We start from the raw sequence: 25,714 nt of genomic DNA, 5'->3' as shown, positions 1-25,714 counted from the left end.
CTTCGAGACCTCAGTTACATTTTGTATTTGTATTTTATTTATTTCCACAGAAATGGTAGAGCGCAGAACAAAAAGCTAAATTTAGGCTGGGCAACAGGCCCTGGGCTTCTACAGGACAAGCAGCTATATAGCCCAGAATCAGCAGAAAACGAAAATTTGAAGCAGCATTATGAGGTGGTACACGAGAATAACCAATGAAAGCTGCAAATGACACGGAACAGGCAGCCACCCACAACACCTCATCGTGTTAAACAACAACATTGCTGTACAGATGATCATACCAGACAGCACAAATATAATGCATCATGGCATGGCCAACAAAGTGCTGCAAATGATACCAACAACAATGACAGCAGCCACAAATGCTACTATTTATTTATGTAAATTTATTTATTTACGGCATTACCTCAAGTGCCCAAGCAGGCATTGCATTAGGGTACATATTACGTAGCAAAAAACAAAACAAAAACAAACAAAAGAACGCTACACACAATACACACGATTCAGTTAAAAAGAACAGGATACAAATTCATACGAAAAATGATAGGTTCACTGATGAGAACGAGGGCTTCAGGAAGGCCAGCCCAGTTTGGAGCTCAGTTGAAAGAATGGTTCCGAAAAATATACAGGGTGGGTGCTATAAAAGGTCAGTCACAATTTCACGTGTGACGCTATATACCTACTTCACAGACAGACTGCTGCAGCCACACACTGTATAAGCTACGCCAGAGAAACCTACGAAAAAATCGTGGTTACCAAGCACCGTGTTGTAACAAAATAAATATGGCCCCGCAAACTTTCGTCTTCATGTATTTCCTATGCACCATACCGATGGATGGAGACGAAAGAAAGGCCAACAAAAAAATTGTGGTTGCTCTGGCATAAATTCTTTACTCCGAGGCAGAGGAAGTCTGTGCATCAAGGAGGTATCACGTCTTGCACGAAAATGTGACTGACCTTTTAAAGCACCCACCCTGAAGCATGAGTAGTAAGCACGATGGTAGTAAGACAGCCTACTTTCATGAGATGATCACGCCCTTGTGAGAGATGAGATGCACGCAGGATGAAAGTGCCGCACAAGGAGGGTGTGTAAATGAACTTATGGAAAAGGCAATACCAGAAGAATTTGCGGAGAAGGGGAAGATCAAGAAGAAGAACCATGAAAGTCGAGAAAAGGGAGAAGGGAATAGAAGTGTCCCAGACAATCATCAACGTCCCGAGGACATCCATGTTTTGTCATAACGTCCAGATCCATGATGGATGTCCAGCTGACATTCCATGGATATCCAAAAATATCCATAAATTTCCTAGATTCATCCAGGGGTGACGTTGCAAGAGGGACGTCCCCTGGATGTCATGTAGATATATATTTCGGACGTGTCGTGAAATTGACAACGAGGCTAACAGTTTTAAGGTGTGGTGCATTCTGGTCACAGCTAATATTAACTACATGCCTGAAATTACATAATGTAACTTTTTGTTGCCCAATATTAGCAGCTATGATCAGTTTGGATTGGCGTCGTGCGAGAAATATTACTCCAGCTTCATTTATTCAATACCTCCATAAATTAATGCGCATATAACTGCGAGAGTATCAAATCGGAATACACGCTAGGTTCGCCGGAATCAAAGAGCAAGAAATGTTGCCTGCTGTCCACTGCTGAGCGTCGTCTGCTACACTAACTGCACCGCCGCGACCAAGGCAGAAAGCGCCATGGATATCGACAATAGCGCCCACATTCATCATCATCATCCGCTCGCCTGTGCCGGCGTGCTTTCTCCAGTGGCTCTTTCCGTTGTGCTGTTCCAAGTTTGAAGGTGGGCTTATTGAATGTGCACGAAGTTGCCGTGATGCCGAAAGTTAAGGGTGAAAGGTGTGTGTACATGAAGGCACTATACGGGCTGAAAAAAAAAAGGCTCCATGCGATTTCGGCTGACGCCCTGAATACGCTACGCGAGCAATACGAGTGTCGTGCGTCTTGTTCACGGGATCAAGATCAAGACCTTCGTGTACATGTTGATTGAAAGTGATGAGAATTGTGTTCTCAGCAGTCCCTCCAGTCAGCCACCCGTCGCCGAGGAGATTGAGGAAACTTATTCGTCGACATCAGAGAGTTCTGAACAACAACTTGATTGTGAGATGATGAATGGCGTCCGGACAGTTTGCTGTTCAACAGTTTGAAACACAAAGTACTCAATGTGATTTCCAAGGCAGAAGAGAATCGAGCCCGGCTGTACATGGTACGTTCACGCCAAATGTAAATGAAAAACCGCATATTTTGACTTCTTTGAGGAAGTGGGCCGTTGAGTGTATAGCATATATACTTTACATTAAGCATATGCTATCAGTGCCATGTCAACCCGAATGATATCGTTCTCGCTCGTGACTTGGGGGGAGCGGGAGGCGTACGCCTTTTTTGTACCACTTATCAATTGCATAATTGATACAACAAAGGCCACGCCTCCGGTTTTAAACAAATCAGGAGCGGGAACGTATCATTCGGGATTAGCAGGCTATGAAGTAAAGTTCGTTTTTAAGAGTGTGCTGGTAACAATCTTGTGTCAGATTTACTTCAGTCTGCTCAAGACAAATTATTGTTGATATAATATATTGTAATCATATTTTGAGCCGATATTCTGTGAATAGTGGATTGAAATTTGAATTCATTTGGAGCCTGTCTAGGCAAGGGAGCGTGCTATCGAGCGAAGTTTGTACCGTAAAAGCTGATTTGAAAAATTCCTTTGTTCCACTCTAAAGACAGAACTTCACCACATAACACGCTCTGCGCCAACCATGGCCACGAACGATAGGGCTAGCCTCTAATTCCATGAGAGAGGAGGGCGTACGCCTTTTTGTGTCAGTTATCATATATCCAAATTGACACAAAAAGGCGTACGTACCGCTCTGTCCTCGAATCAGAAGCGACAATCCTATCATTCGTAGCAATGGTTGGTGCAGAGCGTGCTACGCGGGGAAGAGATATTTTCGAGAGCGGAAGGGAATATGCCTACCAAGACGTGGCAAACATAAAATGAAACTCAACAGTGTCCACCCTGTGTTCCTTTCTACTGTGCTTTTTTGTGTGAAATGTTTCATTTGGAGTATTGTTAGACGTACAAATAAAAGAGAGAATGCTATCTTGGACTGTAGAGTTTTAGAGAAGCAAATGACGTAGGGTACCGTCATGGGGTGGTGATTTTCCTACACTCTTAGAAATGAACTTCACCGCATAGCACGCTACTAGCCAACCATCATCACGAATGATATCGTTATCTGCCTTGATTTGTTGAAAACGGGAAGCGTACGCCTTTTCTGTGAAAATTATGAACATCATAAGTGTCACAAAAACGGCGTACTCCTCCCGTTTTCAACAAATCAGGGCAGATAACGATATCATGTGAGAATATAGCTGGCTAGGAGCGTGCTATGCGCGGCGAAGATCCTTTTTAAGAGTGTATATCTGTAAATGTGTTCTTATATGCTCACATAATTTCAACTTCTTTTTTTGTTTTAGCGAGCTGTGATAAACGAGCTACAGTTCATTCTGCACTATGTTACAGTTACTTCATTGAAGTGCTCCTATGTTTACAACCTCTAAGAACTTTATTTATTTATTCATTTCTTAATGTAACCACAAGCTGTGACATTTACTCACTTCTATGAAGTTTATAGAAGTATGTCACAAGGCTATAGTGACATTCCTAGGAATGTGATGTCATGTGTTTGCTGAATAAATTTGACTAGATTCGTTAAAGACTTTTGGTGTGTCTTGTACTACCAGTTATATTGCGAAACATATATTGCAGAGATTACAACATTATACACAGAAACATGATTGTCTGGGAGTATTCCGATCGGCAATTGTGCATTGTTTCAGGATAAGTGAGGTCATGTATATAAGGAGTGTAATACTAGAGCATACTTCCTCGAATAACCTAGGTGTAGTTCAGTGGAGCCAGCATGTAATTTGGCAACATACATAGCTTGATAGTCACTGTAAATCACATTTGTGAGGGTGGGCTAGGATGACCGTACAACATCCTTGAAGCGTCAGTAAGGACATCCACTGGACTGACCTGGGACATCTATGGATGCAACTTTGGCAGTAAATTTGACGTCCACGAGACGTCATAGGGATTTTTGTGGACATCCCTAGGATGTCCAGATGTCCCAAAACGAACGTCCACAGGATGTTCCTGGAACGTTGGTGGTTGTCTGGGGTGTTTCTGGCTAAAGAGATAACTACGTATGTTAGTATACAGAATGTATGTCAGGTTTATAACGCTTTCAAATATTTTTTTGGGGTAAACTATCCTTCACAGAAAACCTGTGAATTCATTTAAAATACATAGCAAAATAACAGAAATGCTTTGGTTGCTGTGAGGGTGCGTTTCTTAGGCACAATCCACAAGATATCTCTCCTGGTAGGATAACTTTTGGTTTTAGGGCGTAGGTCTGCCAGGTGCAGAAAGTTTATGTTGTGATCTTTTAATGCTGCTTCATATGTACATAAGCATTTGTATTTGAGGAATTTTTTTACAAGAACTACTTCGTATTTTGTCTAAAAATCTCATGACTTGACTGAATGATGAATGAAAGCTTTGATGAAAATGAATGATGAAGAGGTAGATTCCCTATTACATGTGAAAAAACTCCTTTGTATGTTCCGTAGAATTGTGAGGTTAGTTCCAGTTGTCGTCCCCCATACTAACTATGAGTATAATTTGTGTTGTAACAGCTTTACCCTATGTGGAAGAATATTTTGAAGCCTATATATTATTCGACCTTCAACACTCACAAGTGTGCAGGAGACAGAGTTAACCTGTGCATTTCATGGTATCTTACCTGATTTACAATCTCAATGGGAGAGGAGCCTAGCTGAAGTCCGTGCATTCTTCGTTGAAACTTACTTCTTCACCTAAACACAACTGCTTTGCTTTTTGAAGGATTAATTTGTAGCAAAGTACTAGCTGCCCACCAATATAGGCGTTGAAGAATGAAGTTTGCTTTTTCTATCAGACTGTCAGCACTAAGACCAGATATGAATGTGCTACAATCATCTATAGATAAATTGTACATCATCTGATATAATCACAACATCTTTCACGTATATGTTAAACAAGAGGACATAGGATGCTTCCTTGAGGAATGCCAGAAATGATATTAAATGCATGAGATATGTTCACATCAGAAAGGTAAACCCGTTGTGTGCTTTCCCTCAACTCCGATGTAATTGCCTGAGCCGAAACACTTCTGCCTTCGCAAATAGCAATTAGTGTTTAATTAGAATATCATTCTTAATTGAGTCAAAAGCTACTGAGAAATCAGGGAGAATACCCAAGGTGTTAAAGTCTGTCATTAATGTACGGAATTATTTTTTTTCTTCTGCCCAGCAAACCAGAGACATCCAACAAATATCCGTAAGATATCTCGCCCGGGACGTTTGGATATCCAGTGGAGTTTGCCACAGATCCGTTTTACATCCATGCGATATCCCAGCGACGAGTATTTCTGCCATGTTTGTAGATCCACTGAAAGTCCCTGCGACGTCTGTCACGGATATTTGCCCCAAGAACACGGTGACATCCCTCACTTATCCTGAGGATGTCATTGCGGGACAGCGGTGACATCCTGGGAATATCCCCACATGATCCTCAATTTGTTAGAAAAGTGTTAGAATGAGACTCCAGAGATGGTCCTAGGGACAACATCTGGGGACAAGACTGGGATACTCTTAGGAGCACTATAGGATCATGTCAAATTCTACAGTAAATCTGCTTTCATTTCTCACTTTTAGCAGTGTGCAGGCGTTTACAGTGGAAACGGACTCCCTCTCTTGCAGTTTTCAACCTCGGCCAGCAGCTTGTCATTTTCCGTCTCTCATTTTTGATTGTTTTTCGATAACGAAGAATGGGTGTCGTGATATAAAAAGCAAAAAATATAAAAGGTCATGTGCCACTAAGTGTAAGACTAAGACAGCTGACTTTGAAAGGAGTATCCAACAGTGGCATTTCCTTTCGCAGACACAACATATACTATGTATTGCCTATCTTACGAACTCTCGCATGTGCGAGAGTCCTCCTAGCATCGCAGTCAGAACCAAGGGTGAGGTACCTAAGTTTAATTCAATTTAATATATAAGTAACACACCAGTGACAAATTCCTTGGAGTATCAGGATACAACCAAGGTAGCGTCCGTGTTTCCTACTTAGTTGATTTAAAACATCCAGCGAAAGTCAAGCACGCGCTGTAATATGCCATCACTTTTCTGTATCTTCCACGAAAATGCTCCGTGCAGAATCCTGTCAGGGACCTTGCACGGATGTTCATGGCAACAAGATCACAATGAGATGTGTAGCAAGCTATATTTTATCGCATATTGAACCCAGTGCATGAAGTATCCGTTGAAATCATTCAATTTGTATCCCTGTATTTTTGTATTTTCTCTTTCTATTCTACTATTCTCTCTTTCTGGTATTTTGTAGTTTATAAATGATTACTGCTGATTTGGTTGCATTTGGTTATGAGAAACAAACCGAAACACTAATTAATGGGCGCAGGCATAGAAATGCACATCGCATTATTAAACTAATTTACTCCTCCTATATATGTCCTCCGGCTGGCGGCCGCAGGATGTACGCAAATGACTATCTGGAAGATCCCATGATGACACTCTCGGGATCTCCTCCGTACATCCCATCACGGACGAGGACGCGATGACACTTTGAGGAAGTCCTGAGGATCGCGAGTGTTCTTGGGGTGGATATATACGGGTGATTACGAATATCGTACATATTTTGCTTTTAACAATTTTGTGCATCAGATATTTAGTGTTTGTAGAGTGCGTAGAGACCACTGCAACTGTGTTCCAGCAAATAATATTTATTGTGTGTTTTAACCCATTTGATACTATTGGGAACAAATACATTACCTTAGCCTAACAGGTTTCATCACAGTACAGCAACACCATGGGACACGCCAGCATAAGTGCCGAACCCTGCCCGCCTCACTTGGACCACTTGGAAAAACCCGCAGTAACCTCTATTTGCGAGCTGGATGGAACATATACTGAAATACAAATCGTTACACACACGTTCGTTAGGGGTAGCGTGGCGTAAACCATTTGTAACGGTGACTAGGTTGTATCTTTGCAATTCCTGTGTTTCTGCATCAACCCACAGTATACCCAACAACATTTCTGACATCCCTTCCTATCAACTACTGTGTTTTTAATTCAGGTTACCGTCTCTATAAGGACAAATAAATATTTCCTGGATCTCCCATAGACATCCCTAGGATCTACAGGCTGCTTGTCATGGGACATTCAAACATCCAGAGTGCGATATCCTTCCAACATACCAGGGACATCTGTTGTTTACTGGAGTAAGCCCAAAACGCAATGAAATTGTGCGATATCCCATAGATATCTTATGGATGTCGAGATATTCAGGACGTTCGCGACCTTGTAGGGATGTCCCATGGATATTAATGGTTTGCTGGGTGCGTGCAACAGCATGAGTTCTGTTGAATAGCCACTCTTAAAACTACCGTTGGGGCACAATTGGACAATGCTTTGTAAAAAATGATTATAGTCACATATAGATTATCTTCTGCAGGACTTTCGAAAAGACTGGTAGGACCGAAATAATAGGCCTGTAGATAGAAACCATACTTCTATCTCTACCTTTAAATATGTTACTTTGGCTGCTTTTAGTTTGTTAGGGAAACACGATCATAGATGGAGCAGTTAGAAGTGTATTATACATGTGGATATTGTTATATGATATGTATTTGCAGGTTTGCAGGCCATCAATGTGAGTACATTTAGCATTTTTTAGGTTTGGTAAGATCAATATGACTTCATTCTTGATTGTGTGAGGTAGAAATACAGAGTCGCCCGTCATAATTGGGATATTAATGCTTGTACTTTGAGACGTTTAGAATTATAGTGACACAAAGTATCTATTAAACTTATTTGCCAAGACATGTCCGCTTAATATTTTTTTTGTTTGCCGTAATGCTTTCTACGGAATATGTGCCCGGCTTTCTACCTAACACTGTGTTCAAGTCTTTTCATAATATATCTACACATGAACTATCACTACTACTCTGGATTTCTGTTTCGAAGACATTTTTGCTCTTTTTTCCAAAGCAGCTGTGGGGAAAAGAAACAGGAGACACCGAAGACGACCGTCAGCTGGGGATACCATATTCGTTTTAACCTCAAACCGAAAGAAGGAACTGAACGAGTGCCTCGCGTAAGGCGCACTTCTTGGCCCCAAGGTACCTCGTCGTCATTCATTTGCAACAGCAGCTGCAAGCATAAGGTAGGACATATAACAGAACACAAAGTACACATTTGTTCTGTCTTGTGTCTCACTTTTCCCTCAAATGTGAAGGAATGTTACATTATTTGCATGTACACCAGCTTGCCTGCACTCTACTTTGTAGAACGCAACGTTTACGTTCAACGTTGTCTCATGAATTTCTGCTGCTTGCTCAGAAATTTGTATCTTGCTCTCTGCTGACATTCACACAGTCCATATGTCATGTGCCATTTTGGAAGACATCTTAATTTGGAGTTCAGTGACATCATATTATTTGGCCTCTTTACCAAATTTTTTTATCGTATGGCCAGGGATTATCCTAACCGCTACCCCGAAGGTCTTACGACCCCCCAAAAACAAAATACATAAAGCACCTGGGAAAAAGCCTTAAAGATGGCTGTCAGACTTGATCCCCCATTAGAAATCTAAGTACCCACTTGATGTGAATATCTTGCACATCCTGCCTACGGACTCAAACATTATGCTGTTCTTCCGTATGCTGAGCCAATATTTCTTATCCGAATACACCTTTCCTGCTTCTGACAGGCATACATAAAATAACAGACATAGTACAACAACAAGTGTGACCAACAAAAAGGCTATCTCATTAATATGACCATCGTAAGTCTCACACCCGCATTTTACTACCTGTTTGCGTGGGAGCTAGGTTTGCCACCCAGCCAGTTATTTCTTGCTCATGCCAGTTGAAAGGCCATACAAGGCCATTTTGCTGATATTTTACCACGAAAGATGTTTCACGAAGAAGTATCGGTAAATTCCGCTCTTCGCTCGAAGGAATTTGGAACGAGTCGAGCTTCAGCCCTAGTGGAAACCATCCCATGCTCCTCGTAAACCTTATGTCCGCCTCAAACCATGGAAATCCTCCTTGTTAGTATGACAATTCCACTTATCTGACAAAAAGATCAGATTTTTTTGCACGGATACAAGTGAATGTGCGCATTTTACTCTCTATATTATGACTGCCAGCAGTTGTGCTCACCAAGACCTACAAGTTGTTTGAGGGTTTCCATGATGTGTGTTCGAACTATACACAAAGCTTTGGGATGACCCCTGTCTCTGTCTGTGTGATCCCAGAATATACCTAAAAAAAACAGTGGACCTGGACACTTGGTTATACCTGCAGCCGTACAGGACAGATGTACAGAGCATGGGTGGAATGAAGCGGATGGAGGCTCGAATGAAGAAACGACTACATGTTCTATTTAAGGAGAGCCCTTCCACCCGTCGGAGACAAGCCCAGTGGACTAATAGGGAACTCTCCTTATATAGAGGAAGATCTACCGTGTCCACAGTCCATAGCGATTCAGAGAAATGGCTTTTCAGTCATACAACACCGAATTAAGTGACAACAGAGAAGACATTGGGGAAGTGCTTTCCAACAACATTTTGAAACCTGTTTCTCCAAAGCTATCGACCACTGACAAGTGTGCTGCAAGACCAGATGCGTGAAATCTTCCTTGTTGCTGCAAGGGAAGCCAGTAAAGCTCACAGAACAAAGTAATGGTGCTTCACGTAACAGTGTGTGTGAGTGAGCAACACACGTGGAGCTGCCAATGGCATCAACGTTACATCATCATTTTCGCGTGTCCTCGCGACACATTACCTATAAAGGTCAGTTGGGCACTCTCAACCACCCAGAACAGTTGTCGTTCTTTTGTGTCCCAACAGGTTTCTCATCGGTGCAAAGTACATATTTTTCTTTTGTGTGACAATTCGCTTTGTGACCAATATCTGCAAAAATGGTGGAGGTTAATGTGAGTCGACTTACTGTGTTCAATTTATTTCCATACAGTACACAATAAAGTGGAGTGTTATCTGTATCAAGTATAGGAATTGATATGCACCCCTCCAAGCGAGTGAGTGAAAGGGATCCATATAAAGGAACATAGGAACATATTTGACGTGCTTCAGAGTCCCGCAATGTGGATATTCGCATCCAACTGTTCCAAGTACCTGCAACATTGAAGAAGCTGTTGTCAGTCTGGTAGCTTTACTATGAGTGACAACTGCACACACTCAAAACAATGTCAGTTCTTGTGAGATACAGTGAAAACAGCAGTCATAGATCCAGACAAATTTTATGTGTGCGAGACAGGTTAAGAGTTTCATGCACAATATGAATTTTGAATGAACTTGCATCAGTATCACACAATGAGCTTTGCATCAGTATCAAGGGTTGCACAAATCTTTGAGACCTCGCCTTTCCACAGAACTTTGAGCTTAGTGGGAATTTTCGCAAAAAATTATTCCCTCATTGGCTCAAGAATCATCAAGGTTCCCCTGGTGACAGCACTCCTCTATCTAACTTACTTTTTATCTTAATGCTACCAATTTCGAGTTTTACGTTACAATAAAATTATTATCATGGGTGCAGCACAGTGGTAGATCCAGTCCGCCTCAGGTACCCGCGGACGCGGCTGTAGAGTATCTACCACTGAGCTCATACACCATGTTGCAAGCCTATTGGCAGAGACTGTGCGTGCACTCCGATTGGTCGACAATGTTTTGAAATCGCATTTTGTACGCACGCATGTGCGTGCAGCGTCTCGGACGTTTCAGCATAGTTTCGAAATAGCACGTCCGGCACGGCGTCCTCCTGTGTTCCATGGTGTCAAGCGACAGAACAGTTTGCAGAAATATGTTCGCGGGTTTATTCGTGCATCATTGTGAGTCTACGCGTGTTGTGCTGTTTCTGGACACAACTATTATGTCACAAACAGCCTATCAGCTGCGGAACCGGAATGCTTCATGAGTTCGAGCATGAAGAACAAGTTTGGGTGCCGTTGGATTTCGAGGACTGACAACAAAGACAGGATTACGTGCCACACAAGTGCTTTCCACTTCGCTGTAATGTACGATGCACCGTAAATAGCGAAAAAAGATGCTCATCATGAAATGGTATGCACTCATGAGATTGCTCAGTGTTAGGAGTTGAAAAGTGTGTTTGTTCTGCTTGAAGTTCAAACTTTGTCCCAGTGTGTCAGCAACGCAGTGGGCTTTGTACGCACAATGCACCCATGTATCAGATCTTTGAATCAGTGCTTTGTGTCAAATAAATGTTTCTCGTAGCAAAAAATCGCTTAGTTATTTTGAATACCAAATAACGACACCAGGCCTGAAATCCAGTAGAAGTCGATGGTAGCCAGGACCGGCCGAAAGGCCAGCCAAACATTGAGGCTCCTGATTGGCTAACTGGTTATGCATAATATCTACCACGTTGCGATTTCATTGGTCGTGTGCCCAGTGTTGTGTGAATTATCTCAAACTATGGGCTCTACGGAGAGCTGTTGGAGCCTGGCAGATCTACACATTGGTCTTTAATATGCACTAAAATCTTGGCACACAAGACACATTGCATGACCTTTCTTGCAGAGTGTCCAAAAGAACTCTTGCCATGCCATCAAGTTGCTGTTGCCGGCAACTCAGGTTCGTAATTGAACCTTGGTGCCAGTGAGTGGACATGTCCGCAACTATCACACATTCACGCTATGGATATCTCGCCCACTGCAACTATTGCCATATAAAGATAAGGGGTACTTGCTTGCTGTCCCACTGCTCTACCCGTGCCCTGAGTATACTTGGGCCAAGGAAACCTGACAACTGATTCAAACACTGGCTGGCTGCACTCGATGTCAGTCCATTTTCGCAGCTCTGAAATGGAAATGCTTAATATAAATCGGGTTTAACACAGTTCAGTACTGCTACCAAGCCATAGAAGATGGGGCCCAGAAACTTCTCCAGATGTTGTTTGAAGTTCCTCTTATTTATACCTCTTGCTATACTGGGCAACTGAAAGGCATAGATATCACTTTTCAGTTTCAATTTACTTAGCTATGTAAGTACAAAATCGGAAGTACACGCTGTTCCCACTAACTGCATGCAAAGAACAAGAATGAACAAAAGCATAAAGAGGGAGAGGAAAAAAGAACACCACCACAGCCAAGCGCAACAAACCAGATGAGCAACTACAACTAGTACTAGTGTCCATATAACACACATACAGAACAAATCACCACAAAAGTGCACCTTTCAGACAATTTTGTATACATTCACAGTCATGGGTGCACTGGACGAAAACGACAAGGCCAAAAACAAGACGAGACATTCAGAGCGCTACTTTCAACAACGAATTTACTCACACCTCACATCTGGCTTTTATGCTGACAGAAACAGGATTTCCTTGTTTGTCAAGGTTAATGATGGCAGGCTAACACATTGCACACGTGCGCAACATACGCACATCCATGACTGTGGGTCATTACCAACGTGCCCAAAGCAGAGTGTTGACAGTTTATACAGGGTGTGTCAGATAAATCCCCGGGCCGAATAATTTGAGAACGGCGCCACCTGTCCGGAAACTTCCTTTTTTATAAGCACTTCTGAGGCAACGTCCATTAGCCGTGCAGCGTCAAATTGATATGCGCACGCTCATTACTTAGCCGAAAATAAAAATTAATTCCCCAAAGAGGGCAACTTTCAAAGTACGCGTGAGACGGTATCGCAACATCTACTACACCATTGGGTATCTTGAGTGCGTACCTCTCAGAGAAAAAGTTTCATTGGGTCTACTCATTTCTGCAAGTAATTAATTGGGTTCGGATTACATACTTTCCTCACGTACGAGCGCAAACAGAAGCTCTTTCACAGCGCTATCCACCCCGGAATTACGTGTTCTTCCGCATGTTTGGCAACAGGGTGTGCTGATAGAAAAGTAACAGTCTCCAAGACCCACTTCGCCATTCTTTCTTTCCAGTTTATCTGATTGATGCACAGCCCTTGCTCTCATGCCGTCTCGTATGCTGGATAGAGTGCATTTATCGCCATAACATTGAGGCTGTTACTTTCCTATCAGCACACACTGCGTACATCCGAATAGCGGCGTGTCGCACATGCCGTCATAGTGTGCATCACATGTGCGCCTCCGACCTAAAAAATTTGAACGAGCACCGCTACACGCGCCATCTGGTGCTGATCGTCTGCAACGTATATTTAATAAAAAAGACTCCAGATGGTGCATAGTATGAGGGACACCAAAATCAGCCATAATAGCAGACGACAATAATTTCTCAGAATTCAGCATGGGCACCGAGGCAGTTATGGTGTTTTCATTTGTCTTGCAGTTTATCTGCATGTGCACAGAGAGTGAGGTTGTTTGAAGGTGTGTAAAAGTCGTGCACGACAACTGACGGAAGGATGAAAAGTAAGCACAGCATAGTACAAAGCGCTCCCAAAAGGAGCCCCCAGAAGAGATGAGATGACGAGAATTCTGCTGCTGACAACAGTAGCGTGATGCAGTATCGGGATCGGCTTCCTGCGCATTTATCCTACCCAAGGCACACTGCAACCGTCGATGACGACTATCATGCAACGTCATGAGCAACAGTTGTTGAAAGAAGGTTGAACGGTTGTGTTCTGACAACTTATCCAAGGCTCAAAGCGACAATCCTGCACAGGGAGAATTTGTTTGTAGTTTTATTAATCTATTCACAAATAAACCATAGAACCATCACAGCAGCTCAGTCTGCTTTCGCATTTCCTTTAACATTTCTACTTCAATATGTGTTGGGGACCGGCAGCGACGGCACCTCGTGGGTTGCTCATCACTGATCACCTCATCTTCTGGGTCTTCCCCCAATTTTCTAGATCTTCCAACCCATCCTGCGATGTTTCTCATTCCCGTGCAGAGGTGCAAAAACTCGTGTCGCTTTAAAATTAACCAAAGGGTGAAGGATAAAATGTTTAGTGCTAATACGCATCTAATGTGAGAGACTAAATTCACAGTGTAATTGTTCCGCTCTGTTTCGCCTTCGCGGTATGCCCATTTACCTTCGTATGCCACCATTTGTTCAAACAAAATAGCTGCCTGCAGCTGCCGAAAACTGTTGTCTGCTAGACGTTTCGACGAACGCGCCTTCCCCCGAAATGCGGCGGAAGTGGGAAACGCGAAGCGCACTGGGTGAAGCCTGCATTGGAGGAGACCTCCCAAAGTGTGTTTTCTGTGACACACATGTGCGCCTGTGGAGAATCCCGATGACGCACCATTATGGCGGCACTTCCGGTGTGCAGTATGTGGTGACGCATCTCGGACTATTCGGACGCACCCACTGTCGCCAAACATGCGGAAGAACATGTAATTCCGAGGTGGATAGCGGTGTGAAAGAGCTGCTTTTTGCGGTCCTACGCGAGGAAAATATGTCATCCAAAACCAATTCATTACTAGACCCAATAACTAGACCCAATGAAATTTTTTTCTCTGAGAGGTATGTACTCAAGATCCCCAATGGTGTAATAAATGTCGCGATACGTACTGTCCCACGCACGAAAGTTGTCATTTTTGGGGAATTGATTATTATTTTCAGCTAATTAATGCGCGTGCACACATCAATTTCACACTGCATGGCTAATGGACGACAGGTCATAGATGCTTACAAAACCGAAAGTTTCCCGATAGGTGGCGCCATTCTCAATTTATTCGGCCATGGAATTCATCTGAGACAAGGGTGTATACGTATAATACGTATACATATGTGAAATAGCTTCATACTTGAGTGTCCTGTCAAGTAATGAATGTCAAGTCAGTTTTGTTGTATGCAAACTATTCTCTGATCTGCATTTGCGTGCACTGCATTGAATGCCAGGATTTCACAATGCAGTACTCTATTGAAGCTGGGAAACAAACCAACAACTGCCTTACTAGTCAAACACCAGAGACAGTGGACAAACTGCTGAAACAGGTCTCTGAACATTTCAGCATGATTAAATTACATTACTAACAACATTATATAATTATTATTATTTATACTACATACGTAATCATACTAAGAGATTAAATTGCATATTCTAGAAACTGAGTTCAGATGCAGACAGGGCAGATGCGATAGAAAATTTCTCACAGATAAGTTCAATGCCATCAACCTATTTGGCATCAATAAATCACAAGGAACTCAAGGTACACTCCACCAGATAGATTTTCCTCTAAGTGTTCAGAACTTATTTTCCTGCATGCTCAATATTTTGCTACATATTACATCTCAAATCCATACTAATCAAACAACTAAAAAAGAAAGTACCATCTGCAGGCTATACCTCTACACTCAATACACCTCTCGATTTCCCATTCTTTCACATCTAATTTGATATGAACACACACCAACCCACAGCAGTAACCCACTTCTCCATCGTAACAGAGGGCCTCAAGGACGAAGGCTGTTTGCTTTAGTTACAAGGACCAGCAGCTGGATTTTTTGATCCGTGCAGGGATTCATTCACAACACTCCACATGTAATTTCCATAGCTTTAACATGTAGTTCACTGTCCCTTTAAATACAACGCCAATGTCGAAGACAGTGCCCTGAGGAAGAAGAGCCTCTGCTCAGAATATCGGCAGTTTCTCATCTGAAGCTTTTGTTTTCATCTACATTCACCACATCTTTCCACTTTTTGATATTCTCAGCGAAATGTGGTTTCCAAAATCATTAGTAGACTTTGTTTTGTGATGGCAGAGTGATTTCCTTCACTGTACTGCCTGGCAACCACTCAAAAAACATGTGCTTTTAACAACTTCCTGGTTGCTGCAAAAGCACGAAAATTAGTAATAGAAAGACTATAAACATGCTTGCATTGAACTTGCCCGCAAAGGCAGCTTTTATGTGCTCGGAGCAGCACAAAAAAATGCAAATGCAGTGTTGCATATTAATATGTCGCATGGTAAGTCATCGAGTACTTACTGGGTAAGAGTAATAGGAAGCACTGCTCCTTGAAGAATATAAAGCGGAGATGTGCGCAACATGCATATTGTTAAACCGGGATGCAAAACACATACTACAGGACAATACAGCTTCTTGTCAAGCTATGTGCAAGATGAATGTGACTGTCAAGAATGATTCACACCTGCTTGCACATGGTCTCCAGTAGAGTGACGTGATGAAGGTAGTGCTTGTGCCCGACAGCCTGTGCCACAAGGGGCAGGAGCTGTGTCACTTCTTGCGACATCTGCGGTATCTGCGCCAATTCTGCAACCAGGTGGATGCATCTGGATGTACACAGAATGCCATCAGTGAGTACGCTACAGTGCAAGAGTGGACAAAAGTCAGAAGTGACAGCATATTGTCTCAATAATCAAATGTTGGTATTTTCGTGGGTATGTGGAACGTGCATAACTAGGGCCCTGTGTTTTAGGGTAAAACCCGGTAAACCCCATTTTTACCATCTAATTTGCACCACCATCACTTCGGGTAAAACACGAAAAAAACTGAAAATGAACTTGCAAAGCGCCAATACAGCCACCAGTATGGGCACTGGAGAACGCTAAGCATTAGGCACTCAGCACAGCTGTTCTGCATCTCATGCTCATATAAAATGCGAGAAGCGCTTTTTTACATCCAAAAATCTGCTTTCCCAGCCAATATTGCCCAATTTTACCCTGTTTTACGGCTACTAAAATAAAACCCAATTTTTACCCCCGATTTTCAAGAAATATAAAACCCGAAAACATAGGGCCCTATGCATAACTTATACCCTACGCATCTACGTATTCACACAATTTGTACACCCATATGTGTACAATTAGATCCTTGGCATTACACCAAATATTGTGCAATTTCCTTGGTGGCATCCTCTGGAGCTTCAGAGTCACCTCTCGATTTCCCACTCAGGTGTGCGAGAGGAGCAGTGCTTTCGGTGCACGCTACTGACCTCAACACTGTTGGCTCGTGGAGCACTGGCAAAGCTACTGAGGACACCACTGAGGAATTTCTTTAATTTTTATGCAAGTGGGCCCTGCTGTGAAACCAATGCTGCTGGCAACCCCATTGAAGCATATTCTACAGTCATGTGCAGGGATCTAAATGTGTGCTGGAGCATTAGAGTCACTTCGAAGAAGTCACAAGGCAAAAGTAGTATGACGATATTGCATATAAACATGCGTGTACGAAAAAGAAAAGGAAAGCCAGTCAATCTCCTGAAGGAGTTCCCTAGGACTGTGCAAATACTGAAGTGCATAATTATTATATTCGATTCAAATTTAGAATTAAATATGAAATTGTATATCCAAATTTCAAATGAAAGCGGTGTCACTTCTGAACTCAATACAGTCATGTCTTGCTAATCTGTAACTCAGTTAACCTGGAAACTCGTTATCCATACTCGCTGGCATGATCGGGAACATACTTGCTAACATTGCTTTTTATCCAGTTATCGGGATTCATTATTCGTACCCGGACATCAAGTGCTAGAAACAATGTTCCACAACCAGTGTCATTCTGATTTTCTTGTAGAGAAACATGTGTCGGCAGCCTCCGTCTGTGGCATTTACTAACCCGCCCATTTGTTAACTAGTATATTTGCTGGCATTGCCATTGTTACCGGGGTACATCGCCTCCTGCCTAAGCCTTTTGTTCTACTCTTGGACCCCTTTTGGTCAAACAGAGTTCAGTCACTGGACACTGATGTGGACAGATAGTAGTGATGGCTCCTGTGAAGTGCAACAGGTGTCTGGTTTCTACTGGACACAAAAAAAGAAAATACGTGGAAGGTACTGACGAGATGCTGCAGCTTATCTCAAAAACATATGCCCAGGATAATCTTTCTAAGGCATTGCGCTTCTCTGACCAGCAAGGTGATGCTTCATGCTGATATCTGCCTGCATGTGTCACTTGTACAGTGGGCTCCCGTTAAGCCGAACTCGCTTAAGCCGAATTTCCGGTTATGCCGAACAAATTACGGACATTTGTTTGTTTTCCCATAGACGCCATGTAAAAAAATTCCGCTTAACACGAACAGACACCGCGGGCACTTCGGATAACCCAAACTTTTCCGGCGCCCGCGGCGCCTGTAAACGGGCTTCGCCGCACGCACGGAAGCGAGGAAGGCACGTGATGCTGTGCACACGGCACCTTTGGGGCTCAGCTTCCACCACCCCCGCCACGCAGAAAGACTCTGTGGTCGTTTGGGGCTCAATCTTGATCTGCACATAGCGATCGTTATAGCTATTTTTCAAAATTTGCGCGCTCAATCCGTCACGCGCATTGGCCGTCAACCGGGGAGCACGAGCGTTTAGCAAACGTTACGGGATGGCGAAAAGTTCAAAATCTAGCCCTCCCTATTTGGGCCGACCACACACAGCCTTTCCCCCTTTTGCAAGTGCACCATAACATGAAACCCAAACTTTGTGGTGTCTTTTGATGTGCAGGCATTCGGAATACGTTCGCTCCTTACAGTGCGGCACGTGCGATTGCGCAATTCGCGTGCAGTCTCGGGGGAACTGCCGTTCGCGTGCTGTTAGGGCCCATTCTATCCGCGTGCGCAGCAGTGGGCAACCAGCGGCTTAATAACGCTTCAGTAGGTGGCCAAACTGGCAGGAAGTAAGCTATTGTATGCTGCCATGTTGCCAATATGCCGTTTCACAATTGCTACCCTGTTTTTGACATTTTCTATGACACTTTTGGGTCCTTCTGTTAAGATGAACTTCTGATAAGACAAACAAATTTCCGCGGTCCCCTCGTGTTCGTCTTAACGGGAGTTCACTGTATATGCATATGCTACATACCTGTATATACGCTGTATAACTGTATACATAGTACGTGCTGTATATGTGTTGGGTTCGGCTATATAGATAGTTGTTTCGTATCTGTTTCAGTTACATAACTAGTATTCACTTGGTATTTCTTTCAGGTACATAACCATTGGCTTCATATTCACTTGTGTTTTAAAGTCACTATTCGCACAGGCCTAGAGTTCTCGACTTGTGGGAGGCATGTTGCTGTGGCCTCCATCTTTTGATTGGCCAAACAGCATTTGAACATGCACATGCCAAGGCTTGCAGCTTTTTAAAAATGTTCAGGTCCTAGATATCACTTGGGAATAGATACCCTGCTAGAAAGGTTTGAGAAGTTTATACGTAGAATGTAAAGGAAAACATGGAAACGCTGCAAAGGCAACACGTACCCGTCCGCCACTTCCCAGGGTTCCGAAGGTCTGTTATATTTCCAGTCTGTTTGACCACACCTGGTGCTTGCCATCCACTCTGAATGGCCGTAGTGTACATTTCCTTGGTTTTGGACCCCAGCGAGGCCTCCACGGATTTTTGGTTCCAAGACACTGTATGCCTCTGCACCTGTTGGTAGATATTTTTGTTCGCTTTCCTATCGCTTTCCTATCCAATAAAGGATAACTCACCGTATGCGCGCACAACATTAGCGAGTGCCACAGCTGCTCCCTGCCTCACGGATAGTATGCAACCTCCCAAGTTGTTGAAGAACAATGGGTAGAGGGACTCCAGTGCACCCCTACACGCACACAATCATGTTACACCAATCCAATCCAGTATAGCCGAATGATTACTCGAATCAACATTATCCACAATCAAAGTTGCTGATAGGTGGATACACAAGAAGGTATATCTCAATCCATATGTAATGCGGAAGCATAATTATTTTTTCTCTCATTACTCTGGCATATGCTATCCAATGCACATACCATGTCACTAGGGTGATTTGTCTCTGTGAAAAGTGTCACAAATCTTCGAATCTTCCGTTCCTTAACAACATTTGAGAGGAAAGGGGCAGAGCAGAGCTTAGATTATGACAAAGACTTAACCACGCAGTGCCGTCCACTTGCCACCTGAACCACATTCCCTACGGGAAGAAAACAGCGCAAGAACATGAGGACAGTGGGACACGATACAAGCGCTGACTTGCAACTACAGGTTTATGGAGTCGAAAAACATTTAAATACCGCTTGTATCGTGTCCCACTGTCCTCGTCTTCTTGCACTGTTTTCTTCCAGTTATGTCGTATCAACTAGCCGAACTCTACACCGTTGTCAAGCACATTTCCTACTACACATGTGAATTTCCACGAGTGGATTCTGTGTTTTATTAATGAGACTGCAGCAGTATTGGTAGCAAACTCTGCATCAACAAGTACTTCACGAAAAAGCCAACAAGTGCCAGCGCCAAGGGTTGAACCTGGACCCTCCTGAATATTAGTGAGGGATGTTACCTTTACACCATATGCATTGTGTTTGTCCCTAGATGGAGCTCGCCTCGGCCTGTTTGCCTATCTAAACTCTACATGCTTGATAACATTCACATTGCCTTGCATGCTCTACGCACTCCATCACTCTGACCATCCCAGCAAGAGTGTTGCTTTTGGTATTTCATGCTGCACAGCTATGGTACTAGCTACCCACTGCAACAGAAATTGTGCACTTTTCAACTGCAAGCAACTTACCTACACTCCTGGGGATAGGAGAGCAAGAAGCTGCCACACGCCAGACATGCAGCTACATACAACAGAATACATTTTATGAATCAGGTATGTAAGATTGTTGCAAGAAGAACCCACCATCTCTGACAGGCCAGGCCTCATCCTGAAAGCAGATGATGAGCGTCTGCAGAAGCCTCGTCACGTATGGTCGCACCACTTCCGGCTTGATCTGTAACGGCATCATCCATAACACAAGTTGGCATCCGATGTGAGGCATACCTTGGATGCCAATTCTGCGATGCAAGTGCAGGATGCCTCACGAACAGCATGATTGTCAGCCTTTGTTTGAGATATGTAATACTCCACCTGCAAGGGAATACCAAAGTGGGCATATTACTGCCATACCTGGGCAGGACAGAATGGAAGTGCAAAAGAAAATTACCACTGGATCTATGTATCGTTGCACCAGTTCTCTCCCTTCTGTCTTTGCTATTCTCCTCCAAGTCTCTTGTGAGTATATTCGAACACCGTCTGCTGTATAGTATCTGAGAGGAAGGTAATGTGTGTTCAGAGCACAGATCCCACAGAGTGGTTTGACCAACAGTCCAGAATCAAACTAAAAAACCGCTCTTACATAGTAGATATTGCATAATATCTACTATGTCACGTTACCAACTACCTCAACTATCAACAGTGCTAAAAAACTGCTGTTGCATGACCTCTTGTGATGCCAAGAGTCACTATGCAAAACATTTCAATAGAGCATGCAACCAATTAGCCAGCAGATTCAATGCCAGGACATCACTGCCAGCAACTTCCTAATTTTTGCCCTATGAAGCGCTGAAGCCACCAATTCAAGACAAAACCTGCAGGCTGTATTCTAACATGCATCAAGACAATCCTTTACCACCATAATCTCGGTCGTCCGCCCCTGCTATGCCCTGAAGGGTGCACCTACTCTTGAATTAGGCTAAAGGCTTGGCCAACGTAGACCCACACCAGATGTGCACCCGAGACGCGTGTCTTCTTATTTATTGAAAAACTACGAGGATCTACTGAATGAAGGTTCATATGCGGCATCTACATGAAATGCACAACTAAGCACAATACTTATAACTTCAAAATAGGTTGATTAGCATTTCTAAAGTACCATAGTAGTATACTACAAGTCCTCGTTATAACAAAGTCGACAGGATCATTAAAAAAAGTTCAATATAAGTGGCGATTCAATAAGAATTAGAATCAATAAGAAGGCTCCAGAAGCACGCGGCAGCATTGTGACAGCCTTAAAACAATTATTCATGCAAACAAACAAACTTTCATGGTGAGCATCTTGAGAACCTTTTAATTTATAGAGAAAACAAGAAGAGAGAGGGGAGAAAGAACCACATAAGCAGGATTTGCACAACAGTCTTTTCTTGCTTCGTCCTTTGCACTAAGCCGAGTTGGCTGGCAGGACAGTTGAAATGATCGAGCTTGAGACACGTGCGTTTTGGTCAGGACGGCCTAACACTTCCCACAAAGCTATGAATTTGAAAAAAACGATCCGGACTAGAGCAGTGCACGGGCCTGGGCTTATCCGAAAGCCCAAGCCCAGCCCGTGGACCGGGCCGAGCCGGGCATTTTTTGGGCGGGCCTGGGTCGGGCTCAGGTTTCAGCCACCGGGCCCGGGCCGGGTACAAGCTTGACAATGCCGGCCATGGTCAGGCATGTACGCGAACATATCTCACGAGACTGGACAGCTGAATTTTCACGTTACTTTTTTTCCCCATTGGGTATGGGATATCAGGTATTCTCATCTGAGAACTATCACTTTTTTACATGTGATCATGCTTATTTCGTGTAATGGGTCTGGATTTCACGCATGCACTCACTCACATTTGGGGACATTTGGTGTGGCATGCGCGCTGAGGGTCCTGCACGAGCATCACTTAGGTTAGGTGTTGGGACATATTTCGTTCTCGTGAGGGTCCGACACGAGGGTCAGTGAGGTTAAGTGTTCTGACATATTTCGTTTTTATGAGAGTCTGGCAAGAGGGTCGGTAAGGTTAGGTGTTCTGATATATATTTCGTTTGCGTGAGAGTAAGAGAAAGAGGAACTAACATCGGAGCATGTGTAATAGAGCGGCGATGAGTCTCTCTTGAACCGCAATGTACATACGCCGCTGCGCGCTGTGTTCCCAAGCAAGCAAGCTCCAAGCACAGAGCGGCTTGCCAGCAGACAAACACAGCCGCTGCTGCGTTCGAGTGTACCTCCTTAATCTCCACCAACTACCTGCGTCCTTTTCCTTGGTGCGCTGTGCTCTTTAGTAAATCTAAATACGCCTCCGAACCTCGAGAACAGATAGAGCAGAGGCGGGCCAGGACCGGGCCTGAGCATGGAAACAGTCGGGTACGGGCTGGGCCCGGGCCGGAAATATATAGAAGATGTCGGACCCGAGCCGGGTGCCAGCCGTAGTAGCCGGGCTTGGGCCGGGCCTGAAAATTAGGCCCGTGCAGTGCTCTAATCCGGACTACATAATGTTATTCATGGTACGAAACACGCAGGACTAACAAGTACCAACATAATAAACTATGACATGGCATTTTACTACTCAAAGTAATGCTCCACCAACGTGCATCCTGAGCAATGTGTCGATCATTCATCACATCCTCTTTGGCAACAAGAAGGAGTTCAATCAGGAAGTTAATCCATTCTGATTAACAGTTTTTCTCCTACATGAGGCCTCCAGTATCAATGTTATTTTCGAACCTAGGTGCTCCCACTGAAATTGTTGCGCCTCAAACAACGGCTACAGTAGGAAACATTCGAAAAAGAAGGCTCTAGAGGTCAGACATGCTCTTGTCTAAACAACATGTGGTATTAAGATACACTGAATCAAAGACAGCCAATTATAAAGCTTACTCCATCCAATACCCAACTACCATATTTTCCACTGTACAACGTGCATGTTATATGTTTCAAAAAGTATCTGGAAGAGGCAGTGCACATGATCTACCACTGCGCATTATACATGAGAGTTTTTCCCGTAAGAGCCGTTCCTAAGGAGACGCCCTGCAACCTCAAGCCTTGGTCCACATGTGTGACATGGGCATAAATTGTTCGCTTAGACGACATGCTCTGAAAAAATGGGGGAAATGATAGATGGCGAGCACGTATACACAAAGAACGGATAGAGGTGACAAGCTTGCTGAGGTAGTGAAATGTGTCCAAGAAATGGGACAACTTCGAGGTGTCGGTGATCTTGGACTCATTTCAGAAGGCCAACACTGTTGGGAAGGAATGTGAGACAACGAGTGGTGAGGAAACCCAAGTCTACAAAGGCTTTGATGTCTTCGAACAAACATTGCCTCCGTGATGGATATAATAAAAAGTACTGTATTTTTATTATATCCATCACACACACATTTATACACATTTTCCAGTGATAACTGGAAAATGTGGTATATGCAAGATGAATATGAACGTTTCACACTGCGGTTATATTTCATAAAATAAATGGTACCTGTTTAGGCACATTTGTGGTATGAGTACAGGAAAGAAAGCTTGACGCTCCTCTTCAGTAGGAAATGCGAGAAGAAATTTTCGTGTGGCTTCTGACGCTGCTAGACGAACCTGAAGCCCATGAGCCCAAATAAATCGTGCGCCTCCACGAGGCTATTGGAATCGTAAAGACAACGTGTACTTGCCTGACTCCAATTGTCAGCAAGTCCGCTGGCCAAGCCTTTTGCCACTTGAGGACCTAATTGTTGTACAGAAAACACTGTCTCTGGCCCTGAACCTAGGGGAACAAGTACAACTGTGAGTGCAAGAGTGAGCAACAGACCATGCTTCTTTGGGTTAGATGCTTCACTTTATCAGCGATGAAATGCTGCATATGCTTTGTACATCTGCCCTAATCCTACTCTAATAGAGATTCCCAACATTTATTGTTTCTACTGCAGGCCCCGCCCTCTTATTGGTGATGAGTAGAGCTATGGTCCCTGGATGGCATGCATTTCAAGGATAGCAGGCGTACTGTGAAGCATGATGTATTCTCTTCACCCGTATTTTCTCCCGGCTGCTATCATCAAAAGGCATCAAGGCACTTACAGCATCCAATCACTGTTGACAAGAGGCAAAATCCAGCTTCACGAACAAAACGATTGATGTGCACCAAAACGGGCATCAGCAAATCGATGAAAGGTTTGTCAATGTATGGACTGAAGCGACTTGAACAGCCCCCTGCAATGGCTTGTAAGCACCTGAAAGCGATGGTTAAATTGAACAATAACTACAACGTGTGAGAAATGAAATATGCAAGTATAAATATAGGCTTGCTTTAGGCTTGTCTCCAAGAAACGCCAAGGGGCAGTGTCATTCAGTACTTTGGCTGCGCTCCGTCCTTCATTCTGAAAGGAAACAAATGATAGTGAAGAACATGTGCTACAAGTTGCACATTTCTGTCCATAAACAAACCTGCAATTCTCTGCTCTCATCGATCGAGATGTCATGCTGGTTCTCACAACTAAGGTTACTTGTAATGAGGTTGACAAGGCGGGGGTGGCACTTTGCATATATCTGAACGCCGTCGAAAGCGCAGAGCAATCCCAGTACCTGACCTGTCTCAACAGACGTGTCAGTGTATGTAGCATTAGCCATGTCAGTTACAATGAAATACCTGCTTCGAGGCGCACTCTCACTTCGGAGTCCGTCAGAAAATCCAAACATATCGCAACAGTCTTGTCTCGGAAACCTGCCCTTCCTTCGTATTGTGCATCCTTCATGTGTGAAATTAACGACTTGATGCCTAGCAGACCGCCAAGCTTGAACCTCCATGAAGAAGGCTTTTCCTCCAGAATCTTAAATAGACATTCCTCCAAATGCTTTATTTCGTTGCTCTGAGCTTTATGCAAATATTTCTGCAGTTCTTGCAAACCTTGGTCTCTGTCTGCTTTCGTTGCACTGCACAACAACGTTAAACAGTCTGCAGACATCTTCCATGCTGCTTACGTCCGGAAACGGAAACATATGAAAACGGAAACCGACAGTACCGGCCCAAACAATTTTTTAAAATAAAAAAATGGAAGAAGGGATATGTTTTGCTAGCAAAAGTATTTCGTGTATGTATTATACGTGCGACAGATTTGTAAAGTCAGTTTTTATAATAAAATAGGAG

The 25,714-nt window shown here is 43.5% G+C and overlaps 1 protein-coding gene and 1 long non-coding RNA gene across 2 annotated transcripts; one reads left to right on the top strand and one right to left on the bottom strand.

Moving 5' to 3' along the window:
* Positions 1-4,221: 4,221 nt before the first annotated feature.
* On the top strand, positions 4,222-10,156 carry LOC135396604 (uncharacterized). Its single transcript, XR_010423466.1, has 3 exons — positions 4,222-4,247; positions 8,157-8,328; positions 9,424-10,156. It is a non-coding gene; the product is annotated as an uncharacterized LOC135396604 (long non-coding RNA).
* LOC135396603 (uncharacterized) lies at positions 10,109-25,547 on the bottom strand. Its single transcript, XM_064627653.1, has 16 exons — positions 25,217-25,547; positions 25,015-25,157; positions 24,877-24,947; positions 24,649-24,800; positions 24,246-24,337; positions 24,062-24,171; positions 20,998-21,100; positions 20,835-20,921; positions 20,694-20,784; positions 20,580-20,631; positions 19,525-19,634; positions 19,294-19,462; positions 16,240-16,381; positions 12,055-12,138; positions 11,891-12,000; positions 10,109-10,302 (listed from the first exon to the last, which is right to left on the bottom strand). The coding sequence occupies exons 1-16, from the start codon at positions 25,530-25,532 to the stop codon at positions 10,257-10,259; spliced, it is 1,878 nt and encodes a 625-aa protein (XP_064483723.1). The 5' UTR covers positions 25,533-25,547; the 3' UTR covers positions 10,109-10,256.
* Between the last annotated feature and the right edge of the window lie 167 nt (positions 25,548-25,714).

This window comes from Ornithodoros turicata, chromosome 6 (assembly GCF_037126465.1).
Source record: "Ornithodoros turicata isolate Travis chromosome 6, ASM3712646v1, whole genome shotgun sequence".
Taxonomy (NCBI): domain Eukaryota; kingdom Metazoa; phylum Arthropoda; class Arachnida; order Ixodida; family Argasidae; genus Ornithodoros; species Ornithodoros turicata.
Note: the sequence above shows the minus strand (reverse complement) of the source record. Positions and strands in the feature narration are given on the sequence as shown.

Excerpts from the sequence above, each read along its gene's own strand:
- LOC135396603 (XM_064627653.1), bottom strand. The coding sequence starts at position 25,532 with ATGTCTGCAGACTGTTTAACGTTGTTGTGCAGTGCAACGAAAGCAGAC. Across the intron at positions 21,101-24,061 it reads CCACAAATGTGCCTAAACAG|ATACTATACAGCAGACGGTG; the intron begins GTACCATTTATT and ends CCTTCCTCTCAG. Across the intron at positions 12,001-12,054 it reads GCCCCATCTTCTATGGCTTG|AGCTGCGAAAATGGACTGAC; the intron begins GTAGCAGTACTG and ends TTTCCATTTCAG.